Source organism: Meleagris gallopavo, chromosome 11, assembly GCF_905368555.1.
Source record: "Meleagris gallopavo chromosome 11, MGAL_WU_HG_1.1, whole genome shotgun sequence".
Classification (NCBI taxonomy): domain Eukaryota; kingdom Metazoa; phylum Chordata; class Aves; order Galliformes; family Phasianidae; genus Meleagris; species Meleagris gallopavo.
The window spans coordinates 1,996,612-2,014,747 of NC_139414.1; the positions used below are offsets into that span (position 1 = coordinate 1,996,612).

Sequence of the window (18,136 nt, forward strand, 5' to 3'; positions counted from 1 at the left end):
GGGGATGGGAGGTTTGGGAGGTAGGAGCAAGCTTTGGGCTTTCAGCTGGCGTTAGAATGTGCTTCTGGGTGAGACACTGAAACAGTATATAGCACTGGTGACCACCTAGATAAAGGTATTTTTTGCATGAATGATCCAAGCAATTCCAACAATGAGTCTTCTTTTTTTCCACAGCTCCAGGAGGTAAGAGCTGCTCATTCCATCACGGAAAGGAGGTTGGGCTCTCCCTCGGGCAATGTCTCTGGTTTACTTTTCTTCCTGGCAACTTCATGTGACTTCAAGACTTTCCACTGTCCTGAACTACAGCAGGAAATCTTTTCAAATTATTCCATTTGACTCAAATTTTAAAACTTGACTCTCCTTCCTAAGGATTTTTCGCGTTAAGTTTAAGTTGCTCAGGATTGTCCAGCTCTACAGCATACCTCGGCAACCTTTTTTTTTTTCCCTTTTATAAAGGCGTTTGATGACTTGCCCTTTTGTGTTTGGGAATGTCAGTGAAGATGTATCATTTAAATTTGATTTAAGTTTTAAAATACGTGCATTTACTATAACAAAAACGGGAATGGATATGAGATTTTCTGAAATGCAATTTTCCTTCAAAAGGATGTAGTTTCTGGCCTTTTTGGGGGGTGTTTTTATGAATCTGAATGGGCAGTTCTTTTAATGTCTTTCAACTTATATGTAAGTTTAAAAAGTGACCCAGCATTTGTGAAATACATAACAGTGCTGATGGTAAACACACGTGAGAATCCAAAAGGACAAAATGGTAATGCAGGGTATAAATATTTACTATTTTCCTCTAGATGATTTGGAACCCAACAGCCTAGCAGTTATCCCTGGGATGGGAATACCTGAGCAGTTGAAAATAGCGATGGAGCAAGAACAGATGGGTAAGTAGTTGCTATAGGGAGGCATTTTTCTGAGCCATCCAAATAAGTACAACTTATTGTTCATTCCTGTCATATAGTTGGGTAGCACCACTGTTTTCTGAGGTTCTTGAGTGCATATTTCCCATGAAAGGAAGAAAGAGTTGAGAAACATCAAAGTTTATTTTGTTAAATAAACTGTAATGGGAGTAACAGAATTACTTTGTAAACCTGTATTGCACTAACTGTTTGTCTTCCCTGCTGTTAAAGGGAAAGATGAGTCCAATGACATTGAAATGACAATCCCAGGACTAGACTGGGGAATGGAGGAAGTAATGCAAAAGGACCAAAAGAAAGTGCCACAGAAAAAAGTGCCCTATGCAAAACCAATACCAGCACAGTTTCAGCAGGTAAGCAGCTGATAAGCAGTCAACACCAAAAAGAAACTTGTTCGGTTGGATTTCCAGTATCATGTCCAACATCAATGCAAAATAACTTACCACAGCAGTTACATTACCATTTATGCATTAAATACTTGGTTAAATCCCTTATACATAAAGGGATAGGATATACAAAAGGATATACATAAATCCCATATACATACCTTGAAACTAGGATGCTACAACACCTGGATGTTCTGTTCAACCTAGTTTTTAGCTTCTGATTATCCATATTAGAATTATAGAATATCCTGAGTTGGAAGGGACCAAATCCTGGCTCCACAGAAGACCACCCAAAAATCAGACCATACGTCTGAGAGCAATCTCCAGAGGCTTCTTGTACTCCAGAAAGCCAAGGGACATCAACCACTTCTCGTAACATCTTCTCCTCCAGACCATTCACCATCTTTGTAGCCCTCCTTTGGACACTCTCTAATAGTTCTATGCCCCTTTTGTCCTGTGGTGCCCAAAGCTGCACACAGTATTCAAGGTGAGACCACGCAGAGCAGAGTGGGACAATCCTCTCCCTCATTATTCATCATTCCAGCATATCTTGTCCCAGTGCAGTGATTTATTACACATGTGGTGTTTCTTAGAATTAATTTTATATTTACTATTCTTTATAGGCGTGGATGCAGAATAAAGTTCCTTTGCCTCCCCCACCTGAGCCATTGATCGACAGAAAGGAAGATATTAAGCTGGAGGAGAAAAAGAAGACACAGGCAGAGATTGAACAGGAAATGGCAGCACTTCAGTACACAAACCCACAACTCCTGGAGGTATGTGTGTAAAGCCAGTTGCTGGAGCTCAGCACCAAAATGTGTAGCTTGCTTTTGCAGTACACTTTTCACCTTTTCTCAAAAAATATAGTTTAACAAGAATAAGACTCAATGCATGAAGACAGCTGCACCAAGGTCTCCACATTTCAGTTAGTCAGACCCACTTATATGTATGTGTAGTTGTGTTTCTGTTGATTAAGAGAAAAGTACTAACTCTTTTCAAACTCCTGAGATAGTAGCTTCTGATTTTCAATTTTTTCATATTTTTCTGTGCTTAGTTGATTTGCTGGGCTCCTATTATTTTTTATTTATTTATTTATTTATTTATTTATTTATTTATTTATTTATTTATTTATTACAGCAATTGAAGATTGAGAGACTTGCACAAAAACAGGCTGAGCAAGTGCAGCCACCTCCAGGAGGCTCTCTTCACGGACCCCAGCCTTTTCCAGGGCAAGGCCCAATGTCACAGATGCCTCAAGGGTTTCAGCAGCCCCTTCCACCACAGCAGATGCCAATGAATATGCCTCAGATGGGACCTCCTGGTCCACAAGGACAGTTCAGACCTCCGGGACCCCAAGGACAAATGGGACCTCAGGGTCCTCCATTACACCAAGGAGGTGGAGGTCCGCAAGGCTTCATGGGACCACAAGGACCTCCGGGCCCCCATGGACCTCAAGGAATGCCACGGCCTCAGGATTTACATGGACATCAAGGAATGCAAAGGCATCCTGGCCCTCACGGGCCAATGGGGCCTCCAGGCCCGCAGGGTAACGCTGGTCCACAAGGGCATTTAGGACCGCAGGGCCTGCCTGGGTCTCAGACTCATTTGGGGCCACAAGGTCCACCTGGCCCGCAGGGTAACTTGGGACCTCAGGGTCAAGGAATGCAAGGGCCACCTGGTCCCCGAGGGATGCAAGGACCTCTTCCTCACGGCATGCAAGGAGCTCCGGGATCTCAAGGGATGCAAGGTCCTATCTCCCAAGGGCCTTTGATGGGACTTAATCCAAGAGGGATGCAGGGTCCGCCAGGGCCCCGAGATAACCAGGGACCTACTCCACAAGGGATGATGATGGGTCATCCGCAAGAGATGAGAGGTCCTCATATGCAAAGTGGTTTACTAGGACACGGGCCCCAGGAGATGAGGGGGCTGCAGGGACCCCCGCCTCAAGGCGCAATGTTAGGACCGCCGCAAGAAATGCGTGGGCCACAAGGCCAGCAGGGACCTCCGCAAGGCTCTTTGGTAGGGCCACAAGGAAACATGCAAGGACCTCAAGGACAACCAAACCCTTCGAGAGGGCCACATCCTTCCCAGGGCCCTCTGCCTTTCCAGCAGCAGAAGACGCCTCTGTTGGGTGATGGGCCTCGTCCCCCGTTTAATCAGGTATGTTTTGATCTGTATAACGAGAATAATGTTAAAAATATAGGAACAATAATGTTGTGCTGTATAAATGTCAAGCAAGAGATGAGAGTATGGAGGTGAGGCTCAAAACAGAAGCTGCAAGGAAAACTATATGACGAAAACAAAGTTACGTAGCTTGGAAAAAGCAGAGAGATCTGTAGGAATGGGATTACTGGGGGGACAGATACAGAAATCAGTATCTTCTAAGAATGTATGAAACCGAAGAGAAACTCCAGGTTTGTTTGTGTTGTTTTTTTTTTTTAGCTTGAGGATACTGAACTGTCTTAAAGGTGAAGTTTCCTGGAGAGTAGATAAGCTCAAAGAAAAGTTGAATTTAAGCCAACAGAACGTAAAGAGTATGTGTGAATTAAAGCAAATTATTGTTGACTCTCAGTTGTCCCAGACTAATTTATCCAAACTGAGGAGTGAGCTTACCACAGATACTGACATACCTGGAATGTCAGCTTAGTTCTAGTTGAGCTTTCCAGGAGAACAGCTGTCCTGCTTCCTGCACAGGAATAGGAATTGCTTAGCCATCTTTATACCTTCTGAGCCACCAGTTTAGAGCCTGTGCTCCCAGACTTGTTAGTGTACCATTTGCTGAGCAGCACCAGAGAGAGCACAGGGAGCAAGCAGGCTGATTAGGACCAGCCTGGGTCTGGAGTTGGGGCACCAAGTTCCAGCAGGGCTCACCAGCTCAGAAAATACTTAGGCTCAGCTCACCTGGAATATTGGAGATTGTTGCTTGTGAAGACACTGATTACTTTTGCAGGGATTAAGGCTGGCTCAGCACCAAGCTGTCAGGTGCAACTTGCTCTTCAGCACCTTCAGCAGCACGTTTGTTCCAGCTGCTGAGCTGCCACAGATAATGGAAAGTTCACTACATTTATTACTCCTTACAAGTTCCTGTTGTTGCGATGTTAATTTTGTACTTAAAATGCCATCTTTGTCTTCAGCCTTAAGGTGAATTTTGAAGGGGATGCATTGGAAAAAATCTACAATTTTGAGAAATGTGTGATTATTTTTAAACAAAATTGCCTCTTATGCTGAATGGTTTCTAGATTAGACAGTTTTATATGTACTTAACGCGGAGGCCAGTATCAATCACAGTAATGTGTGGTGACTTTGAACTAAATCTCACTGCCTGCGCTTCAGATTGAGACAGAACAGCCTACAAATTGTGTATTGGTGTGGGGTTTTTTTTTTCTTACAAGTCAGCAATAACTTGTGACCTTACTGCTGAGATTTCAGAATCGTCAAAATTAAGAGGACAAGAACTGGCTCCACAACTATTGCTCATCTCATTTCTGCCAACGTCGTGTTTTTGCAGTTATCCTAAGGAGACCAACTGCTCTACCTAAACAGCTGCCACCAAGCTGGCCTGCATTTGTTGGAGCCTGCTGTTGGCAGGATGCAGGAGGTTGTTTGCAGCAGGCAAATGTTGTGTTCCATAAATGCTGCTACCTTTGAGTCTTCTACAACTATTAAAAAGACACGTAACAAAGCTGGGTATTTTTCCTTCCTTGTCTTGCTTTAGAAGGCTAATGTATTGAGAAAATGGGCAGATTGTGCAGTTCATAGCGTTCCTTTCCATTTTTGGTCCTGTTGGCTTCTCTGTAAGATGAGCAGAAGGGTAGCTCCTGTCTTGGCTTTTTTAACAACAGGCTTTGACTGTTTTAGTCCTGAATTTAGCATTTATCTTCTGTAGATTTGTAGAAATGGCTCGCCTGCCTTTTTAGAAGCAGAAGGGGAGCGTTCATTTCCTTCATTAAGGACTTGTGAAATCAGTACTGAACCTGTGTGCCTGTTTTAAAGGACCGTGTCCGAGGAGATAGCACTGTTACCTGCATCCACCACATACTGAAGAGCTACGTGAGGGAGGTGCCCATCTCTTCCCAAGTGGGAGAGCAAATGGGGAACAAAACACAAACCTGTTTGAGAAAGAAAGGGACCGAAATACGACGTGATCAGCAAAATTGTATTCTGAAGATAGGAATATTGATGTTAAAGTGCAGATGGGTAGATAAAGTATTCTCAAGTTAGCAGTGGTATCTTGGGGCTGAACTGGTAATTCAGAGCAATTGATTTACAACACCTAATCTTTTGGGTAGGCTGGATTTCATCTCATTTCTTGGTATAAGTGCTTCAGACCAAGCCTCTTTCCATGTAGAGGCAAACTCTAGGAGCTTGTAGTGGCTCAGACGGAATGGATTGGTATGAAGAATGAAAACAGCTGCAATGAGAACAGATGGCAGTTGTAAGGTGGCTGTGCCCTTTGCATGTGGGCCAGCAAAGCCAGCCCTGCTGTTCTGCCTGGTGCCACAGCACAGCTCTGCCCACCTCCAGCTGTGGGATGCACAGGGCTGCCTGCAGTTCTCAGCGCAGTGCCTCCTCCTGTGCCCTGCAGTTCACTTTGTCTGATTGGAGCCCATTTGGGCCCATGGTGTATTTTGAAATGAAAGACGTGTGAAAATGCATTATGACAGCTCTGTCTTCCTAACTTGTCGAAGTATAATTTGTTTGGAAGTGGAGGGTTTTGGCAAACACTGATTGACCTCATGAGGTGGGCACTAAGAGCTGCTGCTCTGGTTGAACAGCAGTGACATAAACTTAAGAAGTTCAACAGTTTATTGTAAGTAATCTTGCATTAAGAAGTGGTGGAGCTCCAGCAAGGCTTTGGTCAGGGATGTCAGAAGGATGGTGACAGCTTTGTCCTTCCTGGACAGGAAGCTATTCTTCTGACTCAGCTCACCATTCAACCACTCGAAGAGGTTGGTGTGCTTTTTTATCTTGTAACAAGCATTGGAACCAGGCCTTCTATTTTGCTTTTATTTTCCCAAAAATTTTACAAAAATACTCAATGCAAAGGTGATGTTTGTAGTACATATTTATGTGTATTTTTGTGATTATTACCTCTGTTGCAGTTCAATACAAAAGTATAATTTAAAACCAGTATTTCAAGATGCAACAGGAAAAACTGCACAAATGAGCTCTCAGTGTTGCTCTTCAACCGTCCCTCTAAAATAATTAATAATAAAAAATAGTCTTTCACAGAAAGTAGGTACAGAGTATGAAAAAAACCCACGTGGTCATAGGAGGCATGGGGTAACTTGGTACCTGCTGCGATCCCTCCAGGGTCTGTATCTGCAGCATATACATCGGCACCTGGTGCTTTTCCAACAAATGCATGCAGTTCTCTCGCCTTCTCTGAGGCACAGAAAATAGGAGCTTTATTATCTTTTGGTTGTTATGGATAAAAGATTAGTCATAAGTTTTCTAGATAATTGCGTATGATCCTCAGGAAACAAAAGTGTCACTGATGTGAATGTAAAAAAAAAAATCAGGCTGAAACCAATAGAAAATCAGCTGCTGCTATCATAAGGTCTGTGAAGATGCAGTGTTCCAATAAAGGAATTTGGTTTGCTGCCTTACGAAAGGCTCAGAAGCAAGAATACTCACGCATGCTAATTCACATGGCTTTTCTTATCGTACACTAACAGGACGGACAGAACCCAGGTCCTCCACCACTGATACCAGGACTGGGGCAGCAGGGAGGACAAGGTCGTCTCGGCCCTCACAACCAAGGACCTGGCCTTAATAAAGGTAATTAAATGCATTGTCTGTTCTTTTGTAAGTAGTTCTCCAAAAAGATGCTGTTCCAGTGCAGAGCCTCTAGATAGAAAAGGCTACAGCACAACGAAGGGTCCGGATTGAGAGGGAAGCTACAGTAGACATGGGCTGGAATACAGAAGAAAAGCTTTTCCCCCAGAATTCCTTAATTAATGAAATGTATGGTGTATGCTTTGTAGAACTGTAGAAAACTAAAACATCCTAGAGCATTTTTAGGAGAAATTACAGAAATCTGCTATGATTTTTTCCCTCAAGGTGACTCCCGTGGTCCACCAAACCACCACATGGGCCCTCTCTCAGATAGAAGGCACGACCAGAACAGTGGTGGCCCTGATCATGGGCCTGAGAGAGGGTTGTTTCGAGGTGGCCAGGAGTGGGGTGATGGTAGAGACAGCAGGGGCATGCCAGATAGACGAGGACCTCACCCAGATTTCCATGATGACTTTGATCGACCAGATGACTTCCGTGACGACTTCCATCCAGATAAGAGATTTGGCCATCGATTACGGGAATTTGAGGGGAGAGGAGGCCCACCATTGCAAGATGAGAAATGGAGACGAGGTGGACCTGGGCCTCCCTTTCCTCCCGATCACAGGGAATTTGAAGGCGGGGGTTCAAATCGTGGCCCTCCTGGTGCTTGGGAAGGACGGAGACCTTCAGATGATAGATATCCACGGGATCCTGAGGATGCACGGTTCCGAGGAAGACGAGACGAGAGGTAAGAATAAATCGATTCGTTCTTCTTGGGTAAAGGGTGAATGGAGGGAATTCTTTCTTCCTGGTTTCCTTGTCATTAAGGAGTCTATCTGTTTCAGATTTATAAACTGGAAACCAATAAGGAAATGAAAACTCTATTATACCTGAGTATAGAGTCCATAAAATCATTCAGTAATAGAAGAAAACTTGAAAAGTGGTCATTGTACACAGCAGCTTCCGTGTCTGTAAACAGTAAGTAAAGAGAAGGGAGGAAATTTGTAGAGAAGATCCAGTGACACAGGATGAAGATTTGAGATCGTTTTGACGAAAATTGAGAGGAAACTCGAAGGTTAAAATGGCAAACTTTTGAACACTAGAAGTGGAATTTGAGACTCTGTCTCCAGTCACAAACTACAGGATGACTGTGGAGACTGTAGGACGAGCTGTAAGATACTTGTGAGGAGCAGGAACAGTGATCCTACTATCAAATATAAGGGGCAGAGCTCTGCAGCCTGTTGGACTGTCGAGACTATTTTCTCATGTTTTTGCTTGTAGGAATTTTATTTCTCTTTCTGACTTATTTCTTAATGCCAAGCAAAGAACTCGAAAATAATCTAGTTAATAGCAATGTCCTCATCATTGCTCACAATTTCCAGATCAATCACAAAGGGATGACTTTGCTTCTAGTTATTAATGTAAATATGGAGGAATTGCTCAAAGTTGGCGAGATGACCTGTCACTGAAATTGCTCCAGATTTATGCTAGTTTAACAGAGTTAAATTTGGCCTCCAAGGTCTAAACCTCTCACTGACCACCAACTCCATATGTATAAAAATGTGTACTTGTACAAATATATTGTGGTCTCCACATAATGTGAATTTTGTGTGTTTTAGTTGCCTTTTAATCATTTTCTTACATTCCTTTTACTTTGCATCTATACAGCTCTTCTTTTAGCTATTTTCTACCTAGCTCTGTAAAGATGTACCTTCCTTTTGTGTGAAGAGTATGAAAAGAAATGAACAAAAAGAAGGTAACAAAGCCGTTTAAAAAGGAGAGAGAATCCGAGTGGAATAGTCTGCCTTACATAACTCTGAAAGACGTAGCAGACAATGATTTTAGAAGCTCAGTAGAGATTTTCAGATCTTATATTGGAAATGTTTAGGGATTGGGGAATATTTTATTCTTATCCTGATTTTACAGAGGTTTTAGGAGGGGAGTCCAGGCATCTTAGGACCTGGGAATCTGACTTCTGAGCTAACGAGGGTCTGTCACAGTGCAAGTGTTTGTACAGACCCGTTAGCTGGAGAATCATCATCACAGGGCTCTAAAAGGCTCTAAACTGTGCTTGCACTTAGTGATTTCCTCTGAGTGAAGGTGAATTGGTTGCCATGCTGATGCTGAAGTGAGCCTAAGAATCCCAACTACTCGTGTAGCTGACTTGGTTTGGAATTTAGATTGTAACTGGTTTGATCAGAAACGTGAGAGGGAAGTGTGTGTATGTGTGTTTCTCTCTAATTTCCCATCCTTTTCATCTCTGTCCTGTTCTCACTCTACCTGTGCATATCAACATGATGCTTCTACTGCAGAGACCTGCCTCTTCCTGCTGCTAATCTGCACAGTGTGTAGTTCTGTACGTTAAGGTCCTAGGCCTCAAGGAAGAAGATGAGAGCAGTCAAACAGGAACTGAGCCCTATGCGAGGCAGGGTTTTGCGTGTGACTGATGAGAAAAAGTGGAAAAGGATATACATAACCCAATATTAGGAGCTGTGGCTGTATCAGGCGTAGGTATGATAGATTTCAAAGCTAAACTTTGTCCGTAAGGTTGCCTGGAAACAAAGAGAAAGGTCCTCCTCCTGCTAGCCATAGGATCTTGTGTTGCGAATCTTGGTCATTTACAAACTAAGCAGAATCTCACCAAGTCAGTATTAAAGTAGGAGACCCTCTAAGGAATATATCTAGAGGACTGTGCTGTCTCAAGGCTAAACAACATTGCGATGTGGTTATTTGAACCATTTGTACCTGAAACTGCTGAGTTTGTTTTCACAAATCACCCAGGTTAATGTGAAATGGTTCATTGTCCATATGCAGCACTCCCACCATCCACTGTTGTACCTGTACAGGCACAGCAGCCTCCTCTCTGTATTGTGTTTGTTTTCTGGGAGGTGGAGACAGACCTATTGTTTTTAATTTAAAAAAAAAACAAACATACAAATGTAAAAGTTAAAAAAAAAAAAAAAAGAATAATAATATTGTATTGTGTTATGACTACTGTTAAAATATTTAAATTTGTAATTAAAAGGTTAATGTTGTTAAAATTCTAAATAAAAGTATCTAAAGTTTTGCTTGTAATAGGATGCACTGTGTCGTTAATGAGCCGGGGAAGGGGATGTGCACAAAGCCAAGGCTCGGAGCATTGCGGCGGCCCAGTGTGGAAGCGGGAGAAGAGGGGAGGTGGGGGGACATCAGTGTGCACGGGCAGACAGAGCTCCACGCTGTCACTGCTGGCACCGAGGGTGGGCAGGATCCCAAAGCAGTGTGCCTGCACCACCTAACGTCCCCTTGTGCTCGCACAGGAATTGCCCGGGTCGGGCTCTAAGCAGAGGCAGTTGTAGCAGTGGGTGCTCATGGAGCTGCAGTGATGCACGGGACGTGTCTGGGCTTTGACAAGCATTCCAAGTTGCTGCTGTAAGAAACAGAACTGCTAGAGTTTGTGCAGCCATCTACAGGCTTACCTGGAATGGCACTGACAGCTAAGACAGAAGCATTCTTCCCTCTGAAGATCTGTGTTAAGACCCCAGTGTGATACTGGAGGAGCTGTACTCAGTTCAGATGAGATGCAAAAGCCAATCGCATCCAGTTACTGAAGATGCCGTGGTGCTGACTAGGAGTAGAAATTACTGACGTGAGGGGCATTGCTACGTTTTGCAAAACAGAGCTCTTCGTTTACTGCAGATGGATAAGCTGCTGGTGAGGTTGTAGAAAGCCACTGTGCACACTGCTCAGCAGTCATCATCCCTGCTGAGCCAAGTACAGCCTAGAATCATTTCTCAACGCTGTAAACTTAAAAAAAAAAAAGAAAGAAAAAAAAAAGAAAAAAAATCCTCTGTGGAGGGACTGAGTAAGAGAATGTTCTAGCGAGAGACTCCAAAATCCATAGGAATGTGATGCTGAAATGTTCCACTATAGCCTTGACTCTCACTGCTTTTATTTTTCCTGCTTCGTTTGTAATCCCTTAAAGCAAGAGCACTGCAGCTAAGAGAAATTCACTTGTCCTTCTCCTTACCTTGCCTTATATCTATCTCACTGTTTTTATTTATTTTTTCCTTGTTAAATGAATGCAAATATACTTGACAGTATTTTTTGTATGGGGAAAAAAAACCAACACAACGGAAGGAAGTGAGGAAAAACTATACAAAATGGTTAAACAGAGCGCTCAGAGACAGACACTGAGCACTTTTCCACCCACAAATCCTATTCTGACAGCTGTATGTACTGTAGTGTTACGTGAAACGGTTCAGAAAACAGCTTAATAACCAACTGTCTCAAATTTATCAATGTAAATCTTGTCTAAAGGTGTACCATGTTCTTTCTTGTAGCTTCAGAAGAGGAGGACCCTCGAGACACGAGGGCCGGGGACCCAGGGGGAGAGATGGCTTTCCTGGTCCGGAAGATTTTGGGCCAGATGACACTTTTGACTCCCCAGATGAAAACTTGAGAGGAAGGGACCATGGTGCTCGGGGCCGAGGTCGTGGTGCAATTAGAGGTGAGGGGAACATTCTTCCACAGTGAAATACAAGGAGAAGGTAGCAAGGGTGTTTCTTGGGCAAACAGCAACGGTTTCACAAATGCAATGTCTCTTCTCACTCCTCTCCCTGCATCTCGTGCTGCTCAGGAGGCCGGAAGGGTCTGCTTCCCACCCCCGATGAAATTCCACGCTTTGAAGGTGGGCGGAAGCCAGAATCCTGGGATGGAAACAGAGAACCAGGTAAAGAAATAGCTGAGGTCTGCTTCAGATAATAAACTTTCTAAAATGTAACTGCTTCAAAATGAATAACGTCGCTACTTTTCCCTGTGCTTCATGTGCTTGTTGTCAGTCTTTCATCACCAGAGATGCAACGTGTAGGTTTTTGGACTTGTAACTATAGAAATAAATAAACTGCTTGGATTGTAGCTAGCTGTAAACGCTGCAGTTTCACAGAATAATAAGTGATTGTGCCCTTTACACCCTGATTTTAAGGTGAGATTTTATATGCAGTCCAGAGCAGCACGTTGGTGTCCCCTGCTGATGAATGAAGCATAAGATACAGATTTTTGAGCTATCTATTAATGCCAATAGTCATCTTTGTGTACAATTACATATGGGTTCAAAACTCAATTTTAGAACACGAGCACAAATGACACATGAATAATGAAAGGTGAACGTGTGGTCATCTCTAAAATATGTGAAAATCCTTATGCTGAAAAGAAGGCTTGAGATCTGCCACTTCCTTCTTTTTCAACATCTTTTAAACCTGCTTTGCCTTCAGCTTTTTTGCAGCTTATTCATCTAATGTTGGCTTATGTGCAGATTTTAGTGGTGGGGAAGCTTTATATAAGTTAAAATTGTATGCCAAATTGCATGGAAAGTAAATTTGTGTATGACTGCTTTCTGAAAATGAGGCATAACGATCAGATGGACATTATCTAATGATCCTACTTTTTCTCCTCACCATCAGGTCCTCGTCCAGACCACCCTCCTCACGATGGACATTCTCCAGCTAGCCGAGAACGTTCTTCTTCGCTCCAGGGCATGGACATGGCCTCACTGCCACCACGTAAACGTCCCTGGCATGATGGACCAGGGACCTCTGACCCCAGGGAAATGGACTCTCCAGGTGGACCTCCAGAGGAGAGGGGAAAAGGTAGATAAGTCCCTCGTATTGAAAACCTCGTGCAACACTGGTGTGTTTTTCAACAAAAGTCTTATCCAGCTTTAAGAATCACTGAAGCTTCTGACATCCACAGACAGAGCTCTAAAACTTAACTGGAGGAAAAAAAAAAAAAAGCTTTTGTCTTCTTAGGCCCATCATTCATTACTTCCATTCAATGATGGCTGACTAAAAGTTGGTCTTTGTGATTTCTGAATGCCACCTCTGGCTGCATCAAACTGTCGCTTCCACCCTAAGCCGGCTCTTCTCTATGCCAGAGCTCTCCTCCATGCATGTGCTGTCTCTGGAATGCATTCTGTATCCTTTACTGCCCTTCTTACCACGTCTATACTCACTTCAGTTTTAACTTATTGTTTTGTGAATGGGGTGACTGAGAATTGCACACGCCATAGAAGATGTGGTTTAACCATTACTTTATCTGGTTCTCTTGGTTTTGTTGTATTCTGCAATGAAAGTATACAAAGAACTGCAGATAGCTGTAAAGGATCAGATTGTGTGTGGCAGCCACTTTTGAGGGACCTGACTTAAGCAAGTCCTCGCTGACTGTATGAGACATAATCTCCTTTAATCCCCAAAGGATTGCCTGATTCCTGTCAATCTTCTGGGCTGCCATGGAGATATTGAACGTGTGTAATAAAAAACAGAGGGAGGAGGCATAAAATTATAGGTCTCAAGAACATTCAGTTAGTGAATGTGAGAGAACTAGCTGAAAGGCGTGGTATGTCTGAGAAGAGGCACGGCTTAGATTTCAACATCAATAACGTTGTGCTTCATTTTTAGGACGTGGAAATTCAGGAGCTTCCCAGAGAGCACCAAAATCGGCACGGTCTAATTCTTTAGATGGAGACCATCATGATGGATTCCACAGGGATGAAGCTTTTGGCGGAGGTCCTGCAGGAGGCAGCAACCCTTCCAGAGGAGGAAGGAGCGGAAGCAATTGGGGAAGAGGAAATAACATGAATTCTGGTCAGTCACGAAGAGGAGCATCCAGGGGTGGCGGAAGAGGCCGATAGAAGAGGCTTTGACTGGGTCACACCCAGTCCCTGATGGACAATATTTAAATGGACTGCTACTCTGTACTCAAAGAGAAAGTAACCCTGCAAGAACGCAAGTCTGGAATCTTAATTGGGATAACTGAATGTGCATTAGTTCCTAACAAGGGTCTCCTCCTAGATCAGTCACCTGCTACTAGCTGCGGTACTGTAGCTAGCTTTCAGTTTTGTCTTCTCTGCCCCCATTTTCCCCACCTTCTTTTACCTACTTTGTTTTGTGAAGAGCTGGAATTTTTTTTAGTGTTGAGACATGGAGCACCTCCACAGATTTCAGTTCAATTCCAAACAGAAACTTGTTTCTATATGTACAGTTTGTCAGAAGAGTTATGTTGTTTTTTGTATGAATACAGAATGTAATTTGCGCAAAAACTAACCAAACAAAAGCGTGTGTAGTTCTTTACTCACCTATTCCTATAAAGTGCTGTTTCTTAACAAACTTGTGTATCAGATGGAGCAACAAACTACCTCCTGAAGTCTCATCTGTGGGCAGTACTAACAGCTTATTCCTCGTTTTTGGTTTATCATGTATAGAGAACTCCTTTGCCTGCAGTCTCAGCTGTCTATAAATAACCAGAGGTGCTGACATTAAAACTCCAGAGCACAGGAAGTCACTGCTGCTTGCTGGTCTGCCATCCTGAAAGAGAAAAACAGGGAACACCATTTAGAAAAAGCTGTCATAGAAAAAGATGTCAAAGTGCATCTTTAACCTGGATTGCTAGCAAACTAGACAGGATAACAAGTACTGTCATTCTGTGCTTCAGCTGCAGGAGTCAAATATTCTGCTCACAACAGCACTTAAAGCAATTGAGGAGGAAAGGGAAGTTTAGCAATTTGATTAATATGGAAGCAAACGTTTTACAACGGCTGTAGGATACCCTGCATACAGATACGGCTGTCCAGCAGTATCTGGTCTGCTGAAGTGCAGACCTTAGTGGTTGCTGGCTGTCACCTTCATGTTTCTAAACATCTTTAGGGTACTACTTGGTTTTCCCACAAGAGAGGGATAAGCAGAGGTTATTTATATTTCCCACATTTTTGTTGCTTAGCAATCACAAGTATCCAGTGTCCCCATAAAAAATCATTCACATCAATCATCTCCAGTCACCACAGGGCTCATTAATGGCTAAAGCCTGAATGAAAAGTTTATACAGAAGTACGTACTCAAAAGCCAGCTCTCAGGAAGGTCCTAAATTAAAACTACACAACAAACTATAATGAAAACGATAAAACTGTATCACCACCAGGCTGTTTTTCTACCCACTGGAAATTTGTAGAATCATAGTTTGGGTTGGAAGGGACCTTAAAGCCCACCCAGTCCTACCCCTGTGCTGGGCTGGCTGCCCCCACCAGCTCAGGCTGCCCAGGGCCCAAGTGATGGCCTTGGGCACCTCCAGGCACGGGGCACCCACACTGCTGAGGGCAGCAGTGCCTCATTGCCCTCCTGACATCTACTCTAAATCCCCCCTTTTAGCTTCAAGCTGTTAGAATATCATATGGCAACGTAGTTCTACAGCTGGCAAAACTACTGCACAGCACAGCAATGCACAGCAGCTACTTTATCTGACTTCTGATACAGTCACATCCCTTTTAAAGACTGACCTACTCTATCCTCATCCATCTTTTTTAAAAGAGATCATAGCAGAGGTGCTTAGCGGCTGCTCTTTTGGTCACAAGTAACATTTTACAGTTTTTAATTTGTAGCCTACAAAATTGCATTACAAATTATAGCAATTAAGGGGGCTCATTAGCTTACAGCATCCTCGTCTTATGGCTTTAGCACGATCTGAAAAGCAGTGGCTGGGAAGGAGCTGAGGTTCTCCTTTGGGGAACACAAAGGAATCTCTTGCTCTACTTGCAGAAGGGCCGTGCTGGGTGCACCTCAGGGATCTCTTTAAATTTTAAAGGACACCAAAGATGTAATCACTACTGAAGGGAAAAAAGAGTTGGCTTTTTTTTTTTTTTTAATACAAGTCCTGTGTATTTTTTTTTTTTAATGGAACTGAAAGCGACTTCTTTTTAGCATTTCAGGCATCTGATTTAGAGGATGAGCTCTTGGCCCTTAATGCCCTGCAGTCCTCTACCAAAGCAAACTGGAGTGCACCTAATAGCAGGGAACCCAGCGTTCCACACCTGGACACAAGGGAAAATGCTCCTTTTTCCCCTGGTGCTTGGTTAGCCCCACTACTGTACTTGCTAACATTCACGATGGCAGCTTTTCAAACGAAGATTTGAAACATTCCACCGCTGTGGAACGTGAAAGTCGTACAGAAACAGGGTAATGAGCTAACTTTCAGACAGAATCCCACAGCCACAGACAGCAGGAGGCACAGGGGGACTCCAATGGGTGCAACCACAGCCCTACTGCTGAAAGGGTGAGAGCACAGCTCTGACCACCGCACGCAGCCTGGCTGTGCTGTGCCTGCTCACAGCCTCTCCCTGCCATCTCTTCCAATACCGCTGCTACAAATTACACACCGTAGCATAGAAGTTAGCAAAAGGACAGAACTACTTAACGTTATTCCAGCCTACAGCTCAAGGAAAGAAGTGATCGGTGGTTGAAGATCTACGCTGACGTTTGATACACAAATAGTCGTTTTATTATTAAAGCCGTCTACGTACATGTAAGCACCTCTGTTTGACAATTCCCGCTGTATCCCTAAGCAGCGATTTGAGAGGCAAATCTGAGAGCTGGGCCGGCTCTCTCCGAGGCGCCGGGGGGGACGGTCAGCCCTAAGGCAGAGCCGAGCAGCCCGCTCCCCAGCAGAGCTCGCCGAGGGGCACGCCGTGCCGTTCCGCGGCTCCTGGAAGCAGGACAGCACATCGCACGGTCCCGCTGGCCGGAGCCCGCCTGTCCCGCCCGAGCACAGGCCTGCCGACCCACAGCCCCGGAGCCTGGTTCACTTACTGGATGCCAATTACAGGCGGCTTTCTGTGCAGCGAGGGGCGCGCGGCGCTCGCTAAGCCTCCCGGCACCGAGGCGGCGCCGTGCGCGGGGAGCCGGGCCGCTCGGCGCTCTCCGCCCCGCACCGCCGCCGTCTCCGCTCCGACGCCGGGCGGTCCCGCGGCCCTCCGCCGGCAGTCGCTCCTCCTCGGCTCCAGACGCGGCCGGGCCGGGCGCGGTCCCTCGGGTTCGGAATCGCCGCCGCTCCGCGCCGTCTTCTCGCGAGGAACCCCGGCGGGACGCTCCTCCCGTACATCACACGGGCAGCGCGGCCCCGCGGCGCAGCGCGGCCACCAGGAGCCCTCCGACACGCCGGGCGCCGGCGGCCCCTCCGGGCAGCGCGCCCAGCAACGCGTAGGCGGCGGCGCCCAACTGCGCGGCGGCGCCCAGCACGGTCAGCGCGGTGCTGCGCGGCCCCAGCGCGGCGTACAGCGTGCCGCCAAGCGCCGCCGCGTACAGCAGCGAGCCGCGGCTCGGCTCCCGCAGCAGGCGGGACGGACCGCGCAGCAGCGCGGCGGCGAGCAGCGCGCACAGCGAGCCCAGCGACCAGAGCAGCGCGAACTTGCGGGCGCGGAGCAGAAGCAGCGGCACGTACAGCGCGGCCAGCCCGAAGCAGAGGGCGGCCAGCAGAAGGCACAGCGCGGCGCCCGCCAGCCGCTGCCACGGCGACAGCCCCGGCAGCCACGGGTCCGCCTCGGCCGCCCACGGCCAGCGCCAGCCCGGGAAGGCGCTCGGCCACGCTCCCGCGCCGCCCCCCTCCGGCTCCTCTTGCGGGCCGCCGGCGGGCGGCGGGGCGGGGGCGGCCTTGGACTGGGCGAGGTACTCGTGCAGCTGCCGGCCCAGGTCCGCCATGGCGGGGCCGGAACGGCACGCGGGCGCTACGCCGCCATCTTGCCGCCGGCTGCTTCCGGGTCGGCGGGCGCGGCCGGGGCAACGCGCCTGCGCAGTACGGCCCAGAGGGGGCGGGGCTGGGCTACGGGCGAAGCGCCGCGGGTCCGCCCTAAGCGTTCCGTGTCCGTGGGCGTTCAGCGAGCGTCATCGAATGTCGCTGCGTGCCACTGTTCCCACACGGAGGAATTCAGTCCCAGCCCTTCGCTCCATCCGCACTTCCACATCAGATTGCCCTGTCTGTCCCCCCGGCCGCTGCACGTAGCGGGATACGAGCGGGCTCAGCCCCTGCTGCGGTCCCACCGCCGACATCCCGGCAGCGGGCCGTAACGTAGGAGGCATTACTTTCGGAGCAGCTTTCGCTCTCCCCGCCAGGCAGAGGAAGGCGACGCCGGCACGAAGCTCCGCCTTCAGCCCCTTACGCCGCTGCCGTGGGGCTGGGGTCAGGGCAAGGGGCGGGCCGGGTTCCGCCGCCGCGTTCCTCGCCGCTTCTTTCCCTTTATAGGAAAAGTAT

At 46.4% G+C, this 18,136-nt stretch overlaps 2 protein-coding genes across 4 annotated transcripts in view; one reads left to right on the top strand and one right to left on the bottom strand.

Moving 5' to 3' along the window:
• Positions 1 to 14,176, top strand: part of WDR33 (WD repeat domain 33) — a 63,072-nt gene extending 48,896 nt beyond the window's left edge. The window contains exons 13-23 of the mRNA XM_085232893.1: positions 175 to 183; positions 804 to 890; positions 1,137 to 1,276; positions 1,933 to 2,085; positions 2,447 to 3,469; positions 6,988 to 7,090; positions 7,373 to 7,835; positions 11,410 to 11,576; positions 11,706 to 11,798; positions 12,529 to 12,714; positions 13,522 to 14,176. Of these exons, the coding sequence (XP_085089019.1) occupies positions 175 to 183; positions 804 to 890; positions 1,137 to 1,276; positions 1,933 to 2,085; positions 2,447 to 3,469; positions 6,988 to 7,090; positions 7,373 to 7,835; positions 11,410 to 11,576; positions 11,706 to 11,798; positions 12,529 to 12,714; positions 13,522 to 13,754 (2,657 nt within the window). The 3' untranslated portion in view covers positions 13,755 to 14,176. The remainder of the gene's footprint in view (positions 1 to 174; positions 184 to 803; positions 891 to 1,136; positions 1,277 to 1,932; positions 2,086 to 2,446; positions 3,470 to 6,987; positions 7,091 to 7,372; positions 7,836 to 11,409; positions 11,577 to 11,705; positions 11,799 to 12,528; positions 12,715 to 13,521) is intronic.
• On the bottom strand, positions 8,356 to 17,895 carry SFT2D3 (SFT2 domain containing 3). 3 transcript variants are annotated; one of them, XR_014885464.1, is made up of 5 exons: positions 16,699 to 16,987; positions 14,199 to 14,427; positions 12,523 to 12,693; positions 10,546 to 11,775; positions 8,356 to 9,987 (listed from the first exon to the last, which is right to left on the bottom strand). XR_014885464.1 is itself a non-coding variant. In XM_085232891.1 (4 exons), exon 1 carries the CDS (start codon positions 17,584 to 17,586, stop codon positions 16,990 to 16,992), a length of 597 nt encoding a protein of 198 aa, XP_085089017.1. In that variant the 5' UTR covers positions 17,587 to 17,895; the 3' UTR covers positions 8,356 to 11,775; positions 12,523 to 12,693; positions 14,199 to 14,427; positions 16,699 to 16,989. The 3 variants fall into 3 exon arrangements, 2 of the variants coding, with proteins under 2 accessions (XP_085089017.1, XP_085089018.1); XM_085232891.1 differs by having other exon boundaries at positions 8,356 to 11,775; positions 16,699 to 17,895; XM_085232892.1 differs by lacking the exons at positions 8,356 to 9,987; positions 10,546 to 11,775; positions 12,523 to 12,693; positions 14,199 to 14,427 and adding an exon at positions 16,368 to 16,594 and having other exon boundaries at positions 16,699 to 17,895.
• Between the last annotated feature and the right edge of the window lie 241 nt (positions 17,896 to 18,136).